At 35.3% G+C, this 26,877-nt stretch overlaps 1 protein-coding gene across 2 annotated transcripts in view; it reads left to right on the forward strand.

Annotated features, from left to right (window-relative positions):
* The window catches only part of RELN (reelin), a 456,216-nt gene that overhangs the window by 239,218 nt on the left and 190,121 nt on the right, over positions 1-26,877 (forward strand). For both annotated transcript variants that reach the window (XM_016145914.2, XM_016145915.2), the window contains exons 9-10: positions 15,437-15,533; positions 17,979-18,219. In XM_016145914.2, coding sequence (XP_016001400.2) covers positions 15,437-15,533; positions 17,979-18,219 — 338 coding nt within the window. The remainder of the gene's footprint in view (positions 1-15,436; positions 15,534-17,978; positions 18,220-26,877) is intronic.

A 26,877-nucleotide genomic window follows, 5' to 3' on the forward strand; every position in this document is an offset into this window, starting at 1 on the left:
CAAATTTTAAAATGTAGCACGATTGGCAAATAACTTAGAGGTTCTTAACCAGAACAAATGTGTTTAAATTTATTGCACTGTTAATATAAAAAATAAGTTGAGTAATGTTTCCTATTTATCTGTATTCTAAGTATTTATTCTCCCTTTTTATTACAGCAATGAATATTAATTTCAGGTATTATCTTTTAGCAATTGAAGAAACAAGAGAATCCACTTTAAAATATAGGCCTCACAATTCTACTAGTATTATAATTTTATTCAAAGTAGGAGAGATTCAGCACCAATTAAATTATCCTTTCTTAAAGGAAAAACAAATGTCTATTTTTGTAAATAGAAAAGAATCCACTGTAGAGCTGGCATTGATTCTTTATTTCCTCATTTTTCAATAACATAAACAATAGAGATGATGAAAAAGAGCCAAGAGAGAGAGTTATTCAGAAAATGCAGGATTTAGTACCTAGGACCCAAACTCAGATCAGGCACCATGCCCAAGGTCTTGGGACTAGACCCAAACATGCGACTTAGCAAGAGCCCCTGATTTCTGCATGGAGGGCTGCAGCCTACCAGGCCAGAGAGTTTCTCATGCTATTTAAAGCACTGATTTGATTTTAGGTTAGAAGTCTGGAAGAGAAGAAGAAACAAGAAGGAGAGAAAGAGAGGTAGGGGAAGGAGGGAGAGGAGGAGGATGGGTCAAGTTTATAACTACAAATACAATTAAAAATCTTTTTTGAGTAGCAGTTTTAGAATCAAAAGTGAAATTTTAAAATATCATTATTTAGGAATGCAGCAGAAAATATTTAGTAATTCATTGCTTAGGGACTTCATTGGGAAATTTGTTTATTTTTTCTTAGTTTGCTATAAATTTAATATTGTTTAAAAGCATGGTTTAATGCCTTTGTCATGTTTTCTTCTGTGATGATTAGCATATTTCATTATTCTCTTCTTATACTCTTCTCTATTTTGTTTAAACAATTTTTTTAATTTTTATTTTTCAGTTAGAGTTGACAATCAGTATTACTTTATGTTAGTTTTAGGTATGTAGCATAGTGGTTAAACATTTATATAATTTGCAATTATATAAAGTAGTCTAGTACCCACCCGGCACCATACATAGTTATTACAATACTATTGACTATATCCCCATGACTGGTTTGCAACTAACAGTTTGTACTTCTTAATCCCTTCATTTTATTCACCCAGTACCCTAAACCCCCCACCCCCACCCCAATCTGGCAGTCTGCATCTATGAATCTGTTTTCATTGTCTTTGTTCATTTATTTTGTTCTTTACATTTTACATAAAAGTGAAATGATATGGTATTTGTCTTTCTCTCATTTCACTTAGCATAATACCCTTTAGGTCCATCCATGTTGTTGTAAATGGTAAGATTTCACTTTTTTTGGCTGAATAATATTCCACTGTATATATGTACCACATCTTTTTTATCCAGTCATCTATTGATGGGCACTTAGATTGCTTCTGTATCTTGGTTATTGGAAATAGTAATGCAGTGAACCTAGGTGTGCATATAACTTTTTGAATTTGTGTTTTGGTTTTCTTTGGATAAATACCAAGGTGGGTTTGTTGGGTCATAGGATAGTTCTATTTTTAATTTTTTGAGAAGCCTCCAAACTGTTTACCGTAGTGGTTGCATTAATTTATAATCCCACCAACAATGCATGAGGGTTCCCTTTTCTTCACATCCTCGCCAACACTTTTTTTTAAATTTATTTATTGATGATGGCCATTTTGACACTTATTGCATTTTGTGAATAAAAATCCTTGGCAGCTAAACAGATTAGGGTGGCTAAGAAACAATGTAGAAGCAAACCATGAGTATGTAGTGTATGGTATTATATGGTAAATACAGTGTAGTGGAGAGAACTTTCCAAACTTTCCAGCAATAGTTTTGTGTATCTCATTATAAATAACATTAGAATGTTAGAGTAACATTATTGTGTTTATATGGATGGGGCACATGCACAAATTTTAGAGATGTCATAATCATGTGCATTCCCTCCTAGCTTTACAAGCCCTATAGTAACCAAATACCAAAAAAGCAACCACAGTCTAGTAGCCATTGCATTTATACTCAGTTGAGAATGTTATTAAAAGCACTGTACATGGACAGTTCAGCATTTTATATTTCTTTGTATATTGTGAAATTCTCCAGATCTAAACTAATAATGTGGTTAAATATGATCCATCAGATTTAGTCTCACTTCTTAGGAAAACCTTTAGGATCTTCAATGTTTATTGTATGGTATGATAATTCAGATGTAGTATAGGAATTTTCTAGGGGATTCTATCATTATTTGGCTTCGATGGTGAATATGTTCATAATTATGTACATATAACCACAGTTGAATAAACTATTTCCTTGATATTTTTATGTTGTTCTTATAAATATTTTTAATTATATGACAAACACTCAGCTACCTCAGAGATCTGTACACAGAAATTTCCTGAATTACTAAGGAGTGTTTCAAATAAACTCTGTCATCTCAATGCAGCGATGCTCTTCCAATTCTAATATGTATGTGTGTATGTATATATGTATGTGTATATATACACACACATACATATGTATACGTATATATACAGTTTTAAAGTTAAAGCATCTTGAAAGCATAGTTCTGCAAACTGATATCATGTTATCAACATCTGAATCATCTTGAAAAGTGTCCTAAAATATTCTTAAAAGAACTTTTCATTTTTCCATTCCAATGAAAAATCTCATGTCTATTTCTGCACTGAGGCATTGATCTGCTGCAATCCCCACTTGATTCATTAGATTCAACTTGTGGAATTTATGATCATAGCCTTAGGGGCATTTATTCATTTCCTTTAGATTTCCTCTGGGATAGGAAGAAAAATTGAGATGATGCCCTTGCAAGTCATTATCTTACAGATGCCTCCAAACTCTGTTTTCCAGTCAGGGTCCTGTGTCCAGGGGAAGTGCTGGTAGTGCTTTGTATTTGTCATTCACTTAACAAGAATTCACTGAGTATTGGCTGTGTGTCCAGCATTGTCTTGAGCTAAACTTAACTATGAAAACACAAAATAGTGAGAAAACAAAACATATTTTACAGTGCTCAGTGCTATGGTGGGAGGCTCTGGATGCATATGGAGCATGAAACCTCTCGGAAATGGCTAGATTGTTATAAGCAGAGATGGGCATGTGTACAGGTCCCTGTAGTGGCAGAGCCTAACTAGGTCTTGCAGGTACAGCAATTCAGGGAGGCCTTTAAGAAAGAGAAGAATCCCTGAAGAATCCCAGCCAACAAGGTGAGTCACTGGAAAGAACAAAGGTTTTCCAGGTGAGGATACAGACTTAGAGGATGGGCACATGAGTGCCCTCCTAGAGCAGGACTGCCTACAGTGGCTATGGGCAATGTCAGATAAAATTGAGTTTGTCTGAAGAGTTCATCTACATTGGCTGGGTTTTTTTTTTTTTTTTCCAACTTATTTAAAAGGCAATAGAGGTCAGCAAAATGGCCTCTTTCTCACTTGAGCAATAAAGTAATATATGCTTGTTCACCATAGTCCAGCTCTTTCTTCAGATTAATAGAATTCATCAGCAAAATGAAGATTAAAGATAAAACATTTAAAAACATACACCATGAAGAGTAATTTGGCTTAGGAGGTAAATCAGTCTTGTTCATCATGGTATTCTCAGTCTGTAGTCTAGGTACTCAAAATAAATAGATGCTCATAAATATTTCTTGCCTGAGTGACAAGTAACTATTGCAGAGATATTTGTAATAGCGTGTAACCAAGTATTAAACTGGTATGATGCAGGCATTTCATCCCAACAGAGGATTTGGGGGAGGTGATCTGAGGATTCAATCAGTGGAAAAGATGACCTAGAAGGAAATGGAGAATCACCAATAAATTATGCTTTCAGTGAAGCCAGTAACAAAAATATATCCATATGTTTATTAGTTTGTTATTATTGAACTGGCTAGAATCTATTATTTTTCCATAATTTATAAAATTAGTACCTTTTTTCTTTGGTTTTACTTATGAATATCCTAAAGATTTGGAGTTTGGGGTGTGTTTCTTTTTTACTGCTTTGTTTGTTTGTTTTTAATCATCTTAAAACAGAGAGATCATTAAATCATGAATGTTTTATCTTTACAGATTAAGATATGAAAATGATCTTAAGCCTGAGTTCTCTTATGTACTGTATGTGCTCTGAGATAAATGAGAGCTATTTGTTTTGATGAGTGTATTTTGAAAAATAAAAACTAGAAAATTACAAAAGTTAAAAGTACTCTTATTGCTGAATGGAAAGACTGCTTTATAAAAAAAGAAATCTGGCATTATTTTTCCTCAAATAGATATAATGACTAAAATGTGACTTGTCCGCTGTATTATATTGCCTTCAAAAAGAAAGCAGTTTTTTCCTTCAAGCCTAATTTATAAACTTCTTAATTACTTAGAACTTGATTCAGTAGAGAAACTGTCCCTCAACTCTTTTAGAACAGCTAATTCAGAAGGAGAATTTGAGCCCTCCATATCTTTGTATGAATTATTGTTCATTTCCTCTGTGAACTTACTGAAATATATTTCTAAATCTCATTTTTATTCAAGAGTCATTCTCCTTGATAAGTAAAGAGGATCTTGTGGAATTTATTATGAAATAGTGAAAACCTTTTCTGGAAACATGGAAATCTCCAAGTATGTGACTAACAAAATCTCTGGTGACTTGAGCTCAAAATAAATATAAATAAAAACAATTTTAGAAAATTTTAATGGTAAAATTAGTATAACACATATATTTTGTAAGATTAAATATGTTTTATTTAAGTATGATTATTAGACATAAAAGATGTTAAAGTAAGATTTCCTTATGATTTGATTTTTGAATCCTAAAAGATCTATATTAACACAAAATTGAAATATTTATATATGGAACATTTTTGTGTTATCTAAAATTAATGAGTGAAGGTTTGGAAGTGATTATAATTCAGGTTATCCTGTTTCTTCATCCCAAAGGGAATGTATATCTTAAAAGACCAATTTAAATGAATACATACATATATGTGTGTATTTCAAATCAGCTTCACCTCAAACCAAGTCTTATTTTAGGTTATAAAAGGGAATATTCTGAAATATTGTAAGCATAAGGTTCTGATAAGTAATTTTCTGCACATGAATTCAAATCCAGTTTGAAAGTAGATACTATGCCCTTTCCCTTTTGAAATATTTAATTCATTGTCTCACACCTTGATGAGGCTTAAAAACTAAATTTCAGTAATTCATTTATAAATATGTTCCACTAATATTTATTGAGGGCTGTTCTAATAGAAGGGACATAACGGCAAACCACAAGATAAGAAATTGATCATTGATATACACTAAATGATCTCTCAACAATGAAAACTCATCCCATTGCCCCAGTCTGATATCTCTGAATCACCACTTTCTATATATGTATGTATGTATGTATGTATGTATTGCTTTAATTTTTTATTACTTTTTATTAGTATTTTTATGATGACATTAGTTAACAAAATCCAATAAGTTTTAGCTGTACACTTTAACAATAAGGCATATATATTTGCTTTATGGTACATACCTCACTCCGCTTTGATTTATACACTGTTCATTTCTGCACATTACTTTCATTCTTTATAGCTTAGATCTTTCCTTGGGGGCTAAAGAGTATACAAGTATCCCTCTTTGTTTACAGGGAAGAACTTTGCTCTTAAATAGAACTAAATAAATATGAACCAATTTAATTAAATTCATAGATTAGGAAAGGGATTTAGTGATGTTCCACACTGGTGCTCAATAATATACCCATTGTTGACTGCTGAGGCAAGGATTATGCTGAATGAAGTACATGGGTAATATTAGAACTTGATCTGGGCTGGTAGTTTTCACTTTATCAATCAAGGACTCTTGACTAAGTCTTTTATCGGAGAGATCTTTAGAACATAATATATAACTATGTAACCATATACAGATATAGATATATGGATATATATAATACTTATCTACATCCACCATGTGGAAAAGCAAAACCTGAGACACTGAGATACTGACCAGCCTTCAAGAAGTTTATTATCGAATAGGTGAGGGGAAAAGTTCACATGTGAAAAAAAGACAAGATAGGCTAATTAGAGGATGCAGATAAAAGGGGAGAATGAGAGCACGACCTGCTGGAAAATCCAGGCAGGAAGGTCCAGGGACAGGACTTCACTATTTGGGAGACTGACAAGAGCAGGCATGGTACCATCCCAGAGGGTCAGCATCGCAGAGAATGTTAGATGGATGGCACCCTGCAGGGAGATACGGCGAAGACCATTCCAAGACCCAAGACCAAGGTCAGAGCCAGAACAGCAACAAGAATAGTCCTGTTAAGTCTCCAGATTTCTGGGGGGTAGGGATAGGTGGTGCTGTCTAAGGTGGGAATCAGTCTTAGAAAATGGGCCAAGCATGAACACCGTGTTAGGTTACATGGCCCTAGCCCTGGGTAAAGGAAGGCTGCTTGTCAGAGACCCTGGCAAAGCCTACACATTTTGCATTTTTCTTCCTTGTGTTTCTCCCAACTAGGCACTGATGAAAATTCTGTGCTGTGGGCTTGGGAGGAGACTTGCACAGGGTTGGGTGCCTGAAAGTGGTTGAAAGTGACAAACGTTCCATAAATTGGAAGAGAATTGGTTTTTTTCTCCCTCGTAATAGGAGTGATAGTGAAAAGGAAGGAATACAAATATTTTAGACGTGAGGGAATGGGGATAGGACTGAAAGGGAGAAAGGTACAAAGGGGAGGAGGACAGCTGTTCATTTTATATCCTGTGGTCATTGTCCATCTGCCATAAACTGGAAGAAGTCACCTAATGATTTTTGGGAATTTTGGTCAAGGAAGTGACTAAAGGGGAAAAATATTAAGTACAATAAATCACATACTGTCGCATTTATTCAGAAAGAAAAGTTTGCAGATCCAATAACTTGTTTACTAATTAAGTCAAAACGGAAGTTTTTACCAGTAGCCTCATTTTAAAAATAAACAAATATATGTCATAGGTAAAGAGGTGTTGTTTTTAAAAACCCAGCTCTTTCTCTACATTTTATGAAAGAGGTCTTTCAAGTTTAAAAGAAGCATGTTTTTAGTGTAAATACAAAATACTTTTGAGGACTTTTACTGTTCCCTTTTATTTGACCTCTTAACCTTAATATCAGTTTTTAGTAAATGCTTAAAATGAAAATTTTACTTCCACATAGTGGTTATTCTTACCACACTGTCCTTGAAATATGTTTCTTCAGTTAAAAGTATGCTAAATCCTCCCCAAGAGTATTTTTTGGTGGGCAAAACAGAGGTATTGACATAAACTCTAGATTTCCATATTCTAATAATTGAGTAATTGATCTTTTGGGAGAACTAAAGATATTGGACATGTAATTTCTCTAAACTGACAATTTTCATTAATAAAATAATGTGTATCTAAACTTCAGTCTTCATACTTTACCAAAATTGAATTCATTTGCTCTTGACAGATCCAAGAGTAATTTGTGGATTTCCTCTCGTGCGGAATGGAACTGTTCTTAATTAAAGTCATATCTGTGGGCTCCTTTCAGTCACAATTCCCATCCCTGTCATTTGGGACTGAGAAGCCCCAGGATGCTTCCTGCCAGAGCTGCCACAAAGCATTATCCGATACAGTAACCATTTATTCCTTCCCTGCTTCTTACTCATGTATCAGACTACTGCCCTTTTGGCTACAGCTCCTGAACTTCATGAGCTGCTCTCTTTGTACATGCCCAGGCCAGGTGAATTGAGCCTGTATTTTTGTGAGAGCCTGAAACAGCCCTGGTTAGCAGGATGTGTGGGTGCGGTCAGAGATGAGACAGCAGCTAAGAGAATGCCTAAGAGGAGCTGGGGGAGACTGTTGGCTCAGCTGAGAACAGAATTCCTCATGCATTTATTTCACCTGTGCTCTGAGAACTGGTAAAGTAGCCCATGTGGGACCAAACTCTCATCTTCCCAGGTAGATTTTTTTCCTTTTTCCTTGAACTCTACATTTCAAATTACTTCATGGATAACTAATATACAGGAAGGTAATAAGTAACAAAAACAATTTGCTACCAAGAGTATCAGGCAAGAAGCTAGCTCTCTACTAGAGTACACACTTGATTACATTTTTTAAAAAATTTCCAAACTAATGCAACAACTTTGTGTAGCTATGCCACATTACAAAAAATTAGGCACTGATACATAAAATCTTATAAAGTTTAGGTGTTTCTACTAGGAAAAGAATAAAACAAACATGAAAACTAAGAAACATATTAAACCAGTTATCCTAGAAATTACAGTACTATAAGTTTAAATTTAGGTACTGTTCATCCGGTAGTACTTCTGTACTTGCCATATTATCAAAATATTGCTCTACTTACAGTAGACTATTTTAAGGCCTTGGGCCAATACCCTTAGTATTGTTCTGGCAAATTCAGTAACAAAGGAAATAAAAAGTCTAAGTGTACTATAATCATTATTCTACATATTATTGTTACTGAAAAATAAACATGCACAGCTGCCTTTAATGAAATATTTGAATAGAAGTTTGTAAAACTATTAAAATATTGATCATCTGTATTATAACAGTCCATGACTTGCACCAAATTTTGAAGAAGAATTGCATCACTTTTTGGCATTTTGGCTAAGATCAAGTGTTGAAGTAGAGTTGCAAAATAACAAATACACTTTTATTGTGTTTCTTGATGCCTTTGGGTACAATAAGATTATTTTCTCCCTAGTGAATAGTAAGTACTATCCTTAAAACTCACTCTTAGTAAGAAAAGGATGAATAATTGCTGTAACTACTTATTATACCAATATCTTCATGTTGCTCATCACCTTCACAATACAGAATGAGGCAAGTCTCTTTCTTGAATGCCCTAGCCTATGGTAACACGTAACATTCCCTGGGAGTGATAGGGTCTAGCTTTTTAAAAGCTTCTCTAGAAGTTTCCCATTGATCTTTCTCTCTTTCCATTCACTACAACCTTGAGTTAATGGTCCTGTTCTCCATTTACCTACCTTGAAAAGGTGAAAGGATGTGTTGATCCTGCTAAGATTTACAACAGTCATAGCAAGGAGTTCTAAGTAGCCAGATTACATCCATTTCATAACTTTATGATCATTCTACATCAAATGCTGTTGTTTACATGCAGCTTCTGGAGCCCTGCTTGTCTCTGCTGTCTGAGTTTTGAGTGATAGCGGTGGCAGTACTTGTGCTGCCAGCATCCTCAGCAGGGGTCTGCCCAGACACTCCTCCGGCCGTCAGTATTTATGCGCCCTGCTCCACATCTAGAGGCATGATTTCAGGCAGTACTTTCCCCCATCTATAAATTCTGCTAGATAAGTTCTCTCCTCCTTCTGGGGCCCTGTGGAACATTTTAAAAGACAGCTTGTTCTTTAGGCAGAGCTTTGAGAAAAGAGGTTGCTCCAGGCAACGACTGCCAAACCCCCAAGAGGACAGTAGCTCCTTCTATTGTTTCTGCTCTGATTTACTTTGAAAAGTCCTGGGCTCTGTGGAGAAGGGCATAACCAAATAAAAATAAAATTACCCAGGCCTTGGGAGACTAAAACTATGGATATGATTTATCCTTCTACTATGAAAGTAAAAAGAAATATAGAAGGCTACTGAAGATACAGACTCACAATCCCTAATCTATAATTTCCATATTACAAAAAAACTCAGAAAAACCACAAACCTATTTTTTTTTTCATTTACGTGATGGCAAAGCCTGACATGACCTGAATTCATTTGGCAGTAAGAGCTGACTTGAAAGATTTAAGGCAATTCATAATATTTATTTATACCACTTATGTGAATCTTAATGCATTTCACTGCAGAAATATTAATGTGTTTGGTTATAGAGTGTTGCCCCAGACTTTACTGAGAATGTTGCATAATATATGTATATGTGCCATATTACCTTTATGAAATTTTTAAATTAATTAAGTAAATAATTTAGATCCTGACATTCATCTTACCTCCAAGGGTTATGGACCTGTATGGCTATTGTTCTGAGGAAGGGAGTAAGACTTAAATCCTTAATAGAAGATATTACTAATATTTCTGATTTTTAAATGGCCTTGATTTTATACCAAATCAGTTTCCTCTTTAAGTTGTTTTTATGATAACCACCCAAGAACGATGGGGAAAAAAGGAAGAAGTTTATTTCTGAATTTTAGAAGCTTCCTGCCTAGCACGTTATTTGTAATCTCCATACATATGTATTATGTTAATGGACTATTGCACAATGAACAGGTTTTCAAAGTGTTTATTATGGGCTTCATTGATTTGCACATTATTGCTACTTGTTCGTGTGCTTGTATATTCTTGACATTATAAACTATAACAGCTCTTTAAGATTCTCTCAGCCAGCACTGTGCAGAAGCACTCCAGGTATCAAGTCCCAGAAGTTACAGGTTCTCTCTGACTTTTGTTGAGCCCCTGAGATTCATGAGGGTCAGCGTAGTTTTCATTCAGGTTCATCCCCAACATATACAAAAATGAATGGCATTCTCTAGTGTAAGCAGTTACTTAAAAGTCATTTCATCAATGTTAATCCAGCTGTAATGTGATTATTTCCTTTTAAGAACTTTTTAATTGAGCCATATCTGCCTTAACTAAGAGAGAAGGAAATTATAACTTATTTTCTTTGTAATGTTGTCCTGCATTAAAATACATTTACCACTCAAATGTGCCATGCTAAGCAAAGTGGAAAATGAACTGCATAATTTGGACTCCTTGCTTCAGGACCTGTGATTGAAGGCATTTGTGAACGCAGGGACGCACACACAGTACATGCTCTGAACAGGGGTCGGTCTGGGTTTTGTGAGTTCACATTTGAAGCTTATACAATTTGGCTAACAGCCAGGGTCTCTAGGGGGGGAAAAACTCCCCACAAAATTACACATTCAAGATAAGGTACACTCTAAATATTTAGAGTGAAAAAAAATCACAACAAATTACAGAATTTTAGAAGCTGATAATACCACAAACATCACAAAATTCAGAAATATAGCATAACATCTTTGTTAACTAAACCAAAATACCCTGTAATACTTTTTTTCTTAAAAATTTTGGCTGCATTTTGTTAAATCACCCTTCATAAGGTAATTTTATAATATTTTCTATAGAGAAAATAGAAAGATAATTCCGCTTCTAGCTTGGTGGGTCAGAATTTTGTCTTTTTTTTTGTTTGTTTTTTTGTTTTTTAGTAACATTATACCTTTAGAACTCCTTAATGATAACATCACTTAAAAATTGAGTATCATTATCAACTTGAATGATCGTTATATTTCTTTCATATATGAACTGTAAGATTTCAGATCATTTTAACTTTTCTCGTACAGCAACTAGTCTTAACTGCTCTTTGAAGTGAAGTCACTCATTACAATCTTTCACCCTTGTCCTTGAGTCATAGGTGCATCAGCACAGTGGGTGGTAAGTTCTCCTGGAAGCTCTTCATACCCTGAGAGTGGCTACACTACACAACAGAAGGGACCTGCACAACTACATAACCATATCCCACTAACCCAAAATAATGTTATTTCAAACTTAACTTCCCCTTGGCTGGATCTCAAAAGTAACAGGGCCACTCCAACACTCCCTAACTTGAAGGGAACACAGTGAGGGAGTAGTCAGAATCAAGACAGTGGTGTTAGTTAACCAGTTGTAAATGTCATAAAACATAGTCTTTTGGACACATTGCTGGACCTCCTCCCAGAGCTGGGAATGTGTTCTTACAAGGGAGGGGCCTCAAAGCTTCAGATTCGTCAGCTTCAGGGTAAATCCGTGTCTGACTATACTGTCCACTGTAAACACTAGCATGTTAGAGTTAAGCATTACATTCGTGTATGTTATATTGACACATACATGTTTACATTGTGATAAATATCATTTCCATACTTCCATCATACCCTCTTCCAAGTTGCCTCATCTTTCCCTTCCAAACACCAATCACTCCCATCACGTTCCCTTTATTTTACTCTATTGCTTTTGCCTATTGCTATAGTCATATGTAGAGATTTCTATATACTGCTGCAGCTAGTGTTCTCATTCCCAGTAAATAATAGTGATTAATGGAAAAATAATACTTTTTTCAATATAGATAGTTTAAGCCATGGATTTTTTTTTTTTACATTCAGAATATTGTACAGCATGTTTACATGCCTGTATGACTCATTTTTCTGACAAACAACTTTTGTTGTTAGTACAAATAGGGAAGGGAAAAGAGCACTGAGTTGGGAGTAAGGCCATTTAGTTCTTTCTCTGCCAGTCGACCTTGCCTCATAACCTTGGGTAAGTGATGGAGCCTGTCTAGGTCCCTGGCAACTCATTTGTAAGGTGAAGGTGTTCCTTTTCATGATCTCTTAAGTGTCTTCCCACCATGGTCTTAAATCCTAGAACTGGGTGACAAGAATGAACTAGAAGTTAATCAGGAATACATTTGGTCTGCAAATATAGTTATGATTTTGTCTATTTTAGTTAAAGCAGCTACCACAAGAAATATCAAAGTAGTTGCTATATTTTTATTCAACCAATTGAAGTTAATTTATACTTACAGCTTGTTTCATCACCACAGAAAGATATTAAATAGAGAAGCAGAAATGCAGCATCAGCTGAACTCTGTAATTTGTTACTCAAACAACACTCAGCATGAGAGACTGAATATGTTGCCCTCAGACTCTTCCTAGAAGAGCATCTATTTCTATGCTTGTGAACAGAGGCTGTAGGTCACCCCCATCTCCTTAGCCTGCCAAAAGGAATACAAAAGAGATGATGATGATGATGATGATGATAAAAAATAGTTGTGGTGTTGGTGGTGGTGGTAGTAGTAGTAGTAGTAGTAGTAGTAGTAGTAATGGTATCATCTTATTTCCAAATGACTCACTTCCTAGATGTCATTCATTCATTCAACCACTCTTCACTGAGCTCTTTTTCTGTGTGAAGCAGCTCTCAAGGCACTGGGGAGACAGGATTAGTGAAACAAAATCTTTGCATTGGAGAAGCTAACATTTTGGTGGGAGAGGGAAACCATCAAACAAATGAATATGTCAGGGAATAATAAATGTAATGAAGAAAATGAATCCGGGGTCAGCGAGTGAGGGGTAGCATTTTACTGAAGGTAGCTGGGGAAGGCCTCTGAGGATGTAAACGTTGAGCAGAGATCTGAATTGTGTAAAAGAGTTACCTTGGCAGAAAGAACAGCCAACACAAGAGTCATACGGACCTGTGTCACCACAAGAGCCTTATGTAGATGTCAGTACTAAATAATGTTTTACTTCTTAAGTGAAAATGGCTGTTTTTCCTGAATTACAGCCAAAGAGAAGTGGGACTGAATCACAAGAAAGTAACTACGCTTTTTTTAAAAAAAATTTATTTATTTAAATCAGTTTCAAGTATATAATACATTGGTTAGACATCTATATAGTTTATAAAACGATCTGCTTTTGAGTTTACATGTACTTCTGATATAAGAAATACATTTATTAATTGGTTTACTCATTGATTAATTAATTGATAGAGCAATCATCTTGGCCTGACTTCCTCTAACAAAAGTTATGAAGTGCTGCCCTCGATTATGGACTGTATTCCCTATTCTGTACTTTACATTCCATGACTATTTTATAACTACCAATTCGTACTTCTTAATCCCTTCACTTTTTTACCCAGCTTTCCAATCCCCCTCCCACCTCGCAATCCTCAATTTGTTCTCTGTATCTATGTTTGTTTCTGTTTTGTTTGTTCATTTATTTGTTCTTTAGATGCCCATGACCTGTCCAAGTGTAGCTAAGTAGCTGAGAAAAAGTGAGTTACTTGCCAGGTGCCTATTTTTTTATGGGTGCATAATCAACTTAATCTCATAACGTTGAGATGGTAGCATAAGAAAATAGAAGTCATGTTTGTTATCAAGATCATATTTGGACACATTTTCATTTTGATGTTTATCAGCTTATCTTTGCTCTTAAGTTGTAAACAATTTGCAAGGAATTGCATTCTGTGAGGAAAATCTTTGGTTGTCATTTGTCCTATCTTTTCCTTTTTCAGGGATTCACCTTATACATTTACTTTTAAGTGCTTATGGCACATACAACATAAAGGAAGCATATAAATACCATTTAAATTCTTCAGGCTAATTTTAAATTTCTTTTGAAATAACAGATTGTCTGTCAGACCTTATTTCTGTTTATGTTGAAATTTGTCCCACATAATCTTGGCTGTTTCCATTTCCAGCCCCACAGTTTGATACTTATTTTAAGTAGCTGCTTATGAAAGGTAGAATTTAGCAATGATCAAAATGGCATAAGGTGGGTTTCTGTTTGAGCTCAGGGTTGCTGGGTAGCTTTTCTTGAATGCTCTTTCTTTCATGCATTTTGGCCTATGTTTTAGCTGTGAGAATAAATCTGGGAAAACTGCTGTTTGGCCTTTTAGCATATTGCCAGCTTTGGTGATTGCAAGCTAACTGGTGTTGGACTAAACACCACTGAAATAAAATAAATGAGTCTGATTAAAGTCTGGAACTCCTGAGTGCTACAAATGTAAAAACTGTCAACAGATGCCATTTGTTGAAAACCAGGCTCCTTTAGCAGATGGCTGAAGGTTGAACATAAATTGCACTCTTTTTTTTCTTTTGCTTCATTTGTTTTTAATATAGTATTAAATATCCTGCCATTCAGTTACAGTAAACTTCTGGCATATGCTTCATGGCTGTTTGGGTAATCCTGAGAGGATCTTTGAAATTACAGATATACTATGTTTTATTATATTAAGTGATCGAACATGTAGAAACATTCTTATCAGAGTTTTAAAACTTTCTTTGTTGTTCATACTTTCAATAGTGAAAATAATTATGAGAAATAATCACCAAATAGTCACAATGGGATAGAATGTCTTTCTCTTAAATCTTTAATGTTGAGCTGTAATAAAATATCAGTCATATCTTCAGTAATTCCCATTCATTTAGTACTTGAATCTTTCGTTAATATTTTAGTTTCTCATTTACTCTCATCATTTAAATAAAACATACACAAAAGAAGGGTGTTTTTATTCCTCATTCAATTTAATAACCTATATACCATTTAATGCAATCACTACTAATTGATATTAACTTGCAAAAGTCATGATGCATTTTAATCATTTTATAATATTTAGATGTCTCTTGGCATAGAACTTAAATGATGATTTTATAATTTAAGAAATCTACAATTTACCTTGTTTGCCTGTTTTATGATTCCCAAAATTATTTATCAAATAATATTTATCAGAACAGATTACAAGAAACTCCAACATAGAAGAATTAGGAAACGATGAGATAAATATCTAAATGAGTAGAAAATTATCTAAAATATTTATCAAGAAGGATAATATGTAATTACACTGTTTTTTTAACTTTGCAACATTGTTATTTACAGGTTCAGGTTCATGTCGCTTTAGTTATTCAGACCCTAACATCATCGTGTCATATGCCAAGAATAATACCGCAGACTGGATTCAGCTTGAGAAAATTAGGTTTGTTATAATTTAAAGTATTTTCATAAGTTCTAATATAGGTGGATTTTTACCTTTCTGTTTGCTGTCTTCATCTACCTGACTTAATTCTTCATGGTTAAGAGTACTCTGACTGTTAGTAATGTTGAATTACATGGGTACTTATATCATGATCTGCCATGTTTTAAGAAGTACCATTAAAAATGTCATTTGCAATTTTGAACTTCCATTGTCAATAGCAGCTATAACAAACTATTTTTGGTCAAAGCATATTTGGAAAAATAACCTTTATGCTGGAATCCTCCAGAAAATATCCCCCATCTCTCCAGGTGACCTGGCTTTGGCCTGATTTATAGGCCTAGAAATAAGTCAGATTATCAACTAAATTTTCCAATCTGTGATAATAGTGAGTTCATAGCCACTGGGCCTTTTGCATCTAATCTCTAATTCTACTATTTCCTTCTAACTGCCCTAAGGCTAATTCTAAAATTCTATTATCGTAATTATGCTACAGCTTGTAATCATTTATTATATATTCTGTATTTTTTTTTAAATCCATCAATTAGAAGGTGAGGTAGAATGTTTGAAGAAGCTCATTCAAGTTGAAGATTTGGTTAAATTAGGAATAGTCAAATTATGTTTACTACTTATGCATAGGTTAAAACAAAACAAAATTAATAATGGATCCTTAAGTATGGTAAGATATTAGACGAAAAAAATACCTTTAACTTTTATAAAGTAGTTATTCTAATTGGTTTAATTCTTGGTATAGCTCAAATAGAACATTTTTTATCGGTTTTGTAGTTTTCCTTTTCGCATGCTATTTTCCTTAACATATTTCTGTGTTGAAAGAATTGGGATTTATTTAGCAGGGGGAGAATAAATATTGGGTTCATAGTCATTAATACAAAGCCAATCTGTCCAAAGTTTCTAGTTTTTCAAAATTTTTAAAAAATTGTTGCAAATCTAAGTTTTAGTCTAACCAAAAACTGAGAAAAGTTATTCTAACTCATGGATTTTAATAAGTTGCTTTCCTCTGCAGCAGGATAACATATAACTTATAGATCCCTGGTACAAGCCAAGCTCTGATATGCTGTACCAATTATATAACAGAACATTTTGCTATTTTAAAAATGTTTTCATATTAAATATATATATAAATGGCTTTAAGCAAGACAGCATAAATATTGGAAATTTTACACACACCTCCGTTTTTTCTCTATCTAGTATATCATAGTTTAGATAAATTGTAGTAGCTGTTTCGTACTGGAAAACAGCTACGTGCTTTTGATATGACAGATAGTGAATATACACATTTAATTACAACATATAAAGATCACGTTTGGCTGATTCCATCCAGTTTTTCACTAAAGGGGATTTTCAACTTTGGGACATGCATCAAACTATCATATTCATTAATGCAAATTTTCCTTACCATTAGTAAATATATATATTTTCGAACACTTTCTAAAACTAAAACATATTATTTTCATTGGTTTAAATTCTTTTGGAGCTAAAAACATAATCATCATGAAATGTTTTAAAAGAAATGGGAATTTACTACCCCCAAAGGTAAGGTACACCATCTATAACCTAACCTACACTGACAATTTTACAGATATGTATGCGCTTTATTGGTGAGTGAAAATTTTCTATTCTGTCTGTAGTCCTTTCAAAACTGATTTATAGCAATCCCAGAATACTACTAGTTTGCATTTAACACCACTTTTAATCTTGGCTAAATCAATCATTTTGACTATAGCAGATTTCTGCTTTGGTGGAATAAAATGTTCAATAAAAATATCTTATTATGTAGCAGAAGGGCCTGGATTCTAACATAGGTGATATAAAATAATGTTAAATTAGATCAAGTTTTTAAAGGTTGATCTGCACAAAATTGTAAAGAATTACAGAATATTTAATTCTCATGGCAAACCTCACATTTCATGTAGACAAAACAAAAGTATATCTGGATAATAAAACTAAAATAACTATTATGTAAAGATGCAAAATTTTAAAGTGAATCAAAATTAAGGTAATAATTTTATAGTTTTTTTTTCTTTTTTTCTTAGTATCAAATAAAATAAACTTTAGATTGATTGTCTACCACATACAGAAAACTGTACTAAACACACTTTGATTTTCTACAAGCTTCATAGAAGTGTGTGCCTTTTTCTCTTTATCTATTCCTTTACTGACTTAGGGCCTGCCTTTTGTTAAAGGTAAACCTCTTGAAGACAGTTATACTTCAATTATCATTATTCAGTGTGAACATCCAGATAATCAACATATACTGAAAGGTTTAAGACCTTTAAGGTTTTATGTATTTAATCTGTAATGTATATAATATTTTTAAGATAATGAAACTACAGTCTTAATTAAGAAATCAAATCGATCTATAAGAAAGAAAAAGTAGACCTTGTTTAACTTTAATGTGGTACCAATCCCAATCTCACCCTGTTCCAGAGCCCCTTCCAATGTCAGCACAATCATCCATATACTCTACCTTCCTGAAGACGCCAAAGGAGAGAACATCCAGTTTCAGTGGAAGCAGGAAAATCTCCGTGTAGGAGAAGTATATGAAGCCTGTTGGGCCTTAGATAACATCCTGGTCATCAACTCAGCTCACAGACAAGTCATTTTAGAAGACAGTCTTGATCCAGTAGACACGGGCAACTGGCTTTTCTTTCCAGGAGCTACAGTTAAGGTTTGACTGCTCTTTTGTTCCTTCTCATGTCCTCAGAAACCTAAAGCTCAATAAACCAAACTGTACAAAGATGGCCATGCTTACCAAACCCATTAGTAAAAGAATAGATAATGTTCTTATTTACATTACCTCTTCTTTTAAGGATAAAAAATCATTGTTACAAAAACATTCATTTAACAAGTATTTTTGAGGGCTCATTGTGCCATGAACTGGGCTGACTATAGAGAATATAACCACAAAAGGCAGATATGTTTCTTCCCTTCATGTGACTGTCAACTTAGTGTGAGCAGTTAGATGTTCCACATGCAAGCACAAAGCAGTGTAATCGTTATGGTTTGCGGGGGAAGTTGAAAGTGCTATGGAAGTATAATGTACCGTAACAAATACAGGCTTGAAGGATAGGAAACCTATCCAGGAGAATAAGGAATTCAAGTAGAGACTTAAAGATAATTTGGAGTTTGGCCAGGTGGGAGGAATAGTGTTTCTAGAACCAGAAGTCATGTACCTAAAGGCTGGACAATGAGAGCACAAAGCAAAGGTCTTGGACAATCTTCAAAATAGTCGTCTAACAGATTTTTGAATTGAGGCTTATGATAGTAAAGTCTTGGAGACACGGCCAGTGGCAAAACCTTGAAGGTCTTACAAATTGCTATAGAGTTTGAACTTTATCTTGAAAGTAATAAGCCATCACAGAAGCACTCTAAATCAGTCATATAATCAGATTTGATCTTAAACTATCCCCTCAAGAAAGGAAGATGGAATGGAAGGGAGAGAGTGCATGCAGGGAGACCAAAAAAGGAAGCTAACAGTAATCCAATGAGAGATTGTATTGGCCAGAATTAGAGGAGAGGGTGGGAAAATATGGATAGATTTTGGATATTTTTATGAGAGAGAATGGAGAAGTTTGGCACTGATTAAGATGATGAAGGAATAGCAGGTGTCAAACACAAGGTTTGGGCAGCTGGGTGGACAGCAATGCCATTCAGTGAAACAGGAAACAGGAGGAGAAGCAGATTCACAGGAGTTAGTGAATTCACTTTGGACATGTTGATCTTTTTTTAAATTGAGGTATATTTGACTTATAACATTATATTAGTTTCAGATATACAACATAATGATTATGATATTTGTCAAAGTTTCCAAGATGTTTACATCTTAACTAAATCAAAGAGTAAGTTTAACAGCAAAATTGAGAAAGTGTGCTTAATTACAAAATAAAGCTTATTTAAGAAAAAGATGTCCAAGCACAGATAGGATACTCTTTGTCTAAGTAATAAGAACTGCTTTTCATTGAGCACTTACTATTCCAGGCATGTGCGTGCATGCACGCACACACAGGATTAATATCTCATCCCGTATAATTTGACCCTTATAAACCTATAAAGAAGGTGCTGTGTTAGCCCCATTTTACAGATGTTAAAAGTGGACATAGAGATGTCGAGTAACTTGTTCAAATATACTTCTCACTGGTGGCAGAGCCAGGATTCAAATATACTTCTCACTGGTGGCAGAGCCGGGAATCTGACTTGATTTTGATCTCAGTAGCCACATGACTCTGCTCTTACAAGTAATAAATATAAACTGACGTGCTCCCATTTTTCCTGTGTGTCTTTCCAACATCCATTTGTTTAAATTATCTTCTAATTTTTTCCCCATAACTTTCTAACTATAGGTTAAAAATTTTTGTTTTTCTCATATTTCTTGATCTTGCTTCAGCCTTATTCCATTAATACTGTAATACTACATGTTCCTTCCTCCTGATGATTGATTTTTTTATACATTAGAATTTAGAAACTTTAGACCAAACACTGGTCTCTTCCTTCTCTTCCACAGCTGATTTTATTTTCACAATCCTAGTTACTGGTCCATCTCAGATATTGACTTCTGACCTAAAGTAAACGTAAGATGATAAAACTATTAAAATATTTCCCTTATGGAGGCAGGAGGCATTCAGTTACCCACCTGGGAGGTAAAATAGAGTGTAAATAGTGGGACACTAAATAAAATCAGCAGTCTAATGGTAGCAGACTACCTGTGACAAGGATGTTAAAAGCCAAGGGTCATACAAAGGGATGCCATTGACAAAAACTCCAGCATTATTCCTTAAGAGAAACTACATCATGTTCAAGACCTTTAATGGCTTCCTGTGTCAGCCTGTAAGATACAAACCAAACTCCCTGGCATGTAAGTCAAGCCCAGCCTGACATTCCATCCTCATCTTTCACTCCATTGTGCTCCAGCCTCACAAATACAACAGGGAATTTCACACTCCCACCCCTTCAGACATGCTTTTCTGCTTTTCTTTTTTCTCTGCCTGGTAATTCCATGGCGTCCTTAAGGGTCCAATTCAGATATCATTGTCTGTGTGAAGTTTTATATCGTCGTCTCCCTCCTCCCTGTGCTGTTAGAACATTAGATTGAACAAACAGGGCATGGGGAAGAGAATGGGGACTGGCTATAGAAAACAGGGCCATTCGTTTTCCCAACTGACCATTCAAGTTTATTTCTGCCTTCTTTGCACAAAAACTAAGGCCCATCCCATGATGGCTGATAGACCAAAAACATCATCCAATCACTTTAGTCTTCCAAACTGTCTAAGTTAAATAACAGATATAACCAGTTCACTGTAATAATCCAGTAGTTTCTCCCTCCCTCCAGCTTAGGTTGCTGTAGCAGGCAGTGGTCATCTTCTCCTTCCTCAGCACCCTGCATGAGTTTCAGCCTCTGAACCCTCCAGGGCTGGGTCTGGAGGAAGGAGAGACAAAATGCAGATATTGTTGTAAGCCAGAATTATTGTTTCCTTGTCCTGGCAACTGATCAAAGCTGGCACTCTTGCGTGCGCTCTTCCTCTCCTCCCCCTCCCCGTCCCCCTCTCCCTCCCCCTTCCCCTCCTTCTCCCTCTCCTTCTCCCTCTCTCTATCATCTCTATATCTCTCTCTCTATCTCTCTATCTCTCTATCTATCCATCCCCTACTTCTATCTCTATCTCTATTGGTAGGCTCTTTGGAAATCTCCGCATTCCTCACCGAAGCTTAGGATACAGTTCTATGCATCTTTCATGACTGCTTCCACAGCCTTAGCCACTGGGCTGCTGGCTAATGACTACAACCTTTTTTTGCTGAGGGCTCCTTGCCCCTCCAGGGGACCCTTCTTAGACAAACTAGGTCGCCTTTTGTGTGAACAGCCCAAGCTTAGTCTATGGTAAACATTCGCCCTGGCTCCATCATTGGGAGGAGAGAGGTTACTTCTAAGTGCATCTCTTTTCTTAACCAGCTACCTTGCAGGCAGCTCCAGGCACTAGTCTCAGCCCAGAAAGCATGTCCTCCAGATGGTGTCCTTAAAGTCCTGGACACCGGGCTTGAGGGGAGGGCAGATGCCCTCCTCCCCTGACTTGGGCATGAATGGTGCTCACAACCCTCTCTGAAGAAATTGTCTCTCTGTTGTCCAGCTTCCTACTCATGTCACCTTCAAGCTACGAACCTTCGATATTAGTAAGTGACTGAGCCCTTTTACCACCCCTTTTGCTAGGTCTTTAGAGTTGGTCCATCACCTTTCTTTGGAATATCCCACCTATTTTCTTGGAGCCTCAACTAAAACCTACACAAAACTAACTAACATTCTATTGCACTGGACATTTACCTCTATGAGAGCATTTACAACGTTGCTTTATATTTATTTGTTTCTTTCTCCCTGATTAGAATGTTAGCTTTTTAAGCTCAGGGATTATTCCAACCTTTTTTGAATTTCTGGTGTGTGGTACATGGTAGATTATTAGATATTAATTGTGTAGATGCAAAGCTGGAAAAAATAAAAATATCTAGTGTATGGACAAAGGAAATGAATTTCATATTCAGTGAGGAAAATGTGGTGAGTGGCACTGGATATAGCACAAGTGTTGAGAAAATTGGCTTAACTCTTGATTTATATCTTGGCTTCACCATTCATTAGCCATGTTATTTAACTTCTTAGTTCCTCAGTGTCCTCACCTATAACAGGGCTAATAATAGTATGCTCCTCATGTTGTGATAATTAAATAAGAAAATACATGTAATACCCTCGTCGCAGTGCCTGGCACATAGAAGTGGCTTAATAAATATGCATCCTCTTCATTGAAAACTTTGAGAACAAATAAGCTCCACAAGGAGGTGAATGTAGAGGAAAATGAGGAGAAGGCAAAGGCTCGAGCTGACAGCTCCAGTTATGAGAGGGAAAGGAACACACCAGAAAAATTATAGACTTCACAAATTATGTCTTTCTTATATATTATTAAAGTAATATCAAAATCAAATGCACTAAATTGATTGCATTGGACACAAGTATTGTAAACCTTTGGCAATCAAAATAAGAAATAGTTTCCATTGGAATTAAGTTCCAGTGCCATTCATGTAATTGGAATTATTAATAGTAGTTTTTATTATTATAAACAAATGATTTTAAGTGCTACTATTCATAAAACAAATAAATAGAGAGTGGTGACCATATAAACTGTCCAGCTGATGGTCTTGAAAATAATATTTGAGAGTGTCAGGTCAAATAGGAAAGATAAAAATGAGTCACTGGCATTCACAGCACATATTTCTCTTTGTCATCTTTAGATTTATTTTTTGGTTTCTTTGGGAATATTTAATTCGTTTTATCTGAGCCTGTCCTTGTTTACCTCAAGTAGGGCAGAATGATATAATACCTAATAGAGTAATTAACTTGAGTTTATGTGATCTGGGGAATTGCAATTATAGGTCACCAGTTTAAATCTGCCCTGGGTTGGTAGAAGGTCATTACCATCTGTTGGTTTTTTAGTAATTAATATGAAATAGATGTATAACAGTACCAGTTTTTAACACAAACCTGGCCTTATATTTGTTGTGATTTTTGATTTGGGAGGACTGTAAGAGGTTATAGAATTAACATGTTTTTCTTTTATAGCTATCCATGTTTCTCCTCCATTCTCCTTACAAATTTATGGCCTTGCTTGACTCATCTTCCAGTATTTTTCCAGAGAACTTGCCCATGTGGAAGAAAAGGCACACCACATTCTATGCTTCTAATTACCATTATGACGTTTTATTTCCCACAAATTCCTAAGCAGCCCTTTGTTCATTACTAAACAGGTGGGGCTCTAAATGCCAATAAATATAGCGCTGCAAGTCAGAAAGCTCCCCGGAGCACCATGGCCTCATTAGCAATCTCCCACAATAAGCAGATTGAGGACTCAGCCAAGCAAGAAGCCTGAAACCCTCTACATGTTGAATTACCTGTCTTAGTTATTGGTTGTGGTGATTTTGCCTTCTTTCGCAGAATATTTCATCCTTTTAAACTTTTGTATATAATTTCTAGACTAATCGAGGATTATTTGTGTAAGTTTTTCCTATTCTAAAGATGCAGAGTGTACTCTGCCAGTGCATTTGCAGTTGCTAGAGTAGCTATTGCTGCTGTGGCTGCCGTCCTGGGCAGTGCTTCTCTTTGTCAGGTGGCTGGGGGTATTTGTGCAACATTTAAGAATGGAAGGCACATTCTTCCTGCCTGAAGTGGGAAAATAATTAATCTCAGGGCAACTTCTGGTACACCAACTCAGTGACAGCGGTCAAGGTTTAAAGGAAATGAACCGATTTTTTTGGTGCCTTTCATTTAAAACATAGTATCAAGAATCAGTGTTTCACCTTGAGTGAGATTCTCATATCTCTGACTGATACTTGCAGTAGCTTGTACACTGGATAATAATAAATAATAATAGTAATCATAGTGATGATAATAATAATAGGAATAGTAGAAATAGTAGTAATGATGGCATTTCATGAATGCTTTGTAGGTACCAGCACTATGAGAAAGGAGCTATCGTCCAAGTTTTATATCTGTAGTAGATGAACATTGGGTATCTATAACGACCCTGGATGTTTAGTGACTAATTTTCCTTAGTCACTCTTGAAACATCTGGGCAAGTTCATCAAAGTCATCTGTTTTCAACTCCTCGAACACAGGTCTCGCAATCTGAATATCCTAATTTCAGTTCAAAGAGAAATGTAAGTTTTCAAAGGGTAAGCCTGGAGCTGCTGCAGCTGCTTTCTTTCCATGAGTCATCATCAAAGAGAACTGCAAAGATCAGTGAAGTACTCAGAGGAGAACCCAGGGACAAATGATTAGGAAAGAGCTGTGAGCAGGTTTCAGTTTGTGTTTTTTCTGTTTTCCTCACCCTTTAATAGTAGTACCCCATGAAACAGAGTTTCCAAATGGATCAGTATGCCATGGAGGTGAATATTGGTCAAGTAGCTGCTTCCTTTTGTTTGTTTGTTTACTCTCATCTTTAGCAGTAGCCAAATCTGTATTTTGAAAGCATCAACCATCCATGGCTCCTGGGGTGTGTGTGTGTGTGTGTGCGCGCGCGCGCGGGCGCACAGCACACACGCTTTGCTCACTCACCATTAATAAATGTTTATATCTGCTTGGCTACTCTGGTTACTCTCAGATTGCAACGGCATAAATCATCAGCTTCTGTCAGCTCTGGAATTGACTCACAGATTAAATGTAGATCACTGTGAGATAGGTGCTGTTACACATATTTTTTTATTTTTAAGAAATCTTCCCACTCTGATTGCTATGCCTGCACCCGATAATCTTTTTCTATTTATTACCCTAGTTCATTGTGTGGATAGCAAAGAATTCCAGATTACTCTTTCTACATATTTATGTCAACTTGTGTTGAAAAGCAAGCACTAAATGTCACAGATTCTGTTATAAAGGTTTGTCTTTTAGAATAGGCTGTGATTTGATCACATGTATTTAAAAGAAATCCCCTTAAAATTAAATTATTAAATTTTGCAAATTTATGTCAAGGATTTGGAGTAACTAAACATTCAGAATTTAGAAGGGTCATATTGTAATCTTCTTTCTACTACTACTTTCAGCAAGACCCCTTCTCTTTCCTACATTTACTATTGATAAATATCCAATAATGACAAATTTTCTAGTTTAACCAACACCAAAGGCCCTAATTAATACAAAAGCCATTAAGTAAAACAATTCATTAAGGAGAAGCATTAGTCAGAACAGGAGAGTTTATCTGTTTTCCTATAGTACTTATACATTATGCATTTGCCAAATTCATTGTCCCAGTGGACACAATGCAAATCTCCAGTACTAAATAAGAATTGAAGTTTCATTCTGGAATTCTGCTGTCATCTGTCTAATACTATTGTTACAAATAGTTAAATTGTTAATGAAGAACAAAGGTCATTACATCCGAATTATAAAATCATGTAAATTAATTTATCTGAAAAGTTAAAGTCTCAATGTAAGTTGAGACTAATGCAAAAATCTGAGACAAACGGTTAAAGGGATGATTAACATTCAAAGCAGAATTTATTTTTAAACATGCTTTTTGGAAATATAATCCTCTGGCAGAGCAATACCTGTCTCCTACAATGCCCAAATTTTCTTCTAGAAATTAAGCACCCTAGAAAATTGTTGCAGCAATTCATTTAATGATTTTTTTTTTTTTTTTTTTTTTTTTTTTTGGAAAATAAGGGCCAACAGGAGGAAATCAGACATGTTTTCCAGAAATGTGCTTTGCAAATCATTGTACTGGAAACTATCTGGTCTGTAACTTGTGGGATTTGAGTCCTGGCTTTCTAATGAGGATAAACCTGAGCTCAGTAAGACTTGTAGCTAGTCCATGTTCCCATGTCTTTTTCCATTAAGAATCGGAATGTTAACTGTGATTTTCTGGCCAGATTCCAGCTTGCTTAATTGCATGCTGTCTACCTAAATTCCCTTTGCTTGGGATGTTTTTCACTTTGGATTACATTGCTCTTATTGTCATGTTTCCCCCAAGAGCTAGGTACATGATATTGTAGAATGAGCCAGAATATAATTTGTTAAGCTAATAAGAGTACTTTGGGGATGAAGGGTTAAATGTAAGTAGTGTGCTTTTCACAATTTCCCCCAATGTGGTCTATTTGTACAGTAATTAATGTGGAATAGCATTAGTGAAACATGGAATTGAGCCAAATCACCATGACAAGAGTGGCAGTAACATGGAAACAAATAATTTTGATAAATTCTATTGAAAATAACCATTCAAAAAAATCTCCAGAGCCTCCCTGCCTAATGCATCTATTTTTTTGTTTGTTTTTGGTCTGAAGCTGACACATTTAATCACTAATTAAGTTAATACGATATTCAGTAACTAAAATTTATTTTATTCTATATGAACATCAAAAACATTGTAACATTTTCCATCAGCTTTGTACCTAGACAGCACATAGCACAATAACTTGCATAGTGAAACTCATTAAAGTTTGTTAAATGAATGAATGAAGATGGGGACAAAAAAAGGGGGAGGAAATTAATATTTAATAATTTCCTAAGATTCACTAATCTTTAGTAGGTTTGTTACCTACTATATCTCATCTGATCCTCATAGTTATCCGCCTTTCATAGATGAAAAAACAGAAGCTCAGAGAGGCCAAGTGGCTTCCCCAAGATCAAATAGCTTTGATTTTCATAGCCAAGTATGTTTTACTATAAAGCCTGGCCCTTTCATTTCTCAGTGTCTTGCAGGCTCCCATGTTCTGCATACTTGGCCTTAATTTGAAGAGGCAAGTTTGAAATCCTTAGACACTGTGAAAGTCAAGTTGATCCCCACAGACAAGGTTAACAACTGCC

Source organism: Rousettus aegyptiacus, unplaced genomic scaffold (assembly GCF_014176215.1).
Source record: "Rousettus aegyptiacus isolate mRouAeg1 unplaced genomic scaffold, mRouAeg1.p scaffold_m13_p_13, whole genome shotgun sequence".
Lineage (NCBI taxonomy): Eukaryota > Metazoa > Chordata > Mammalia > Chiroptera > Pteropodidae > Rousettus > Rousettus aegyptiacus.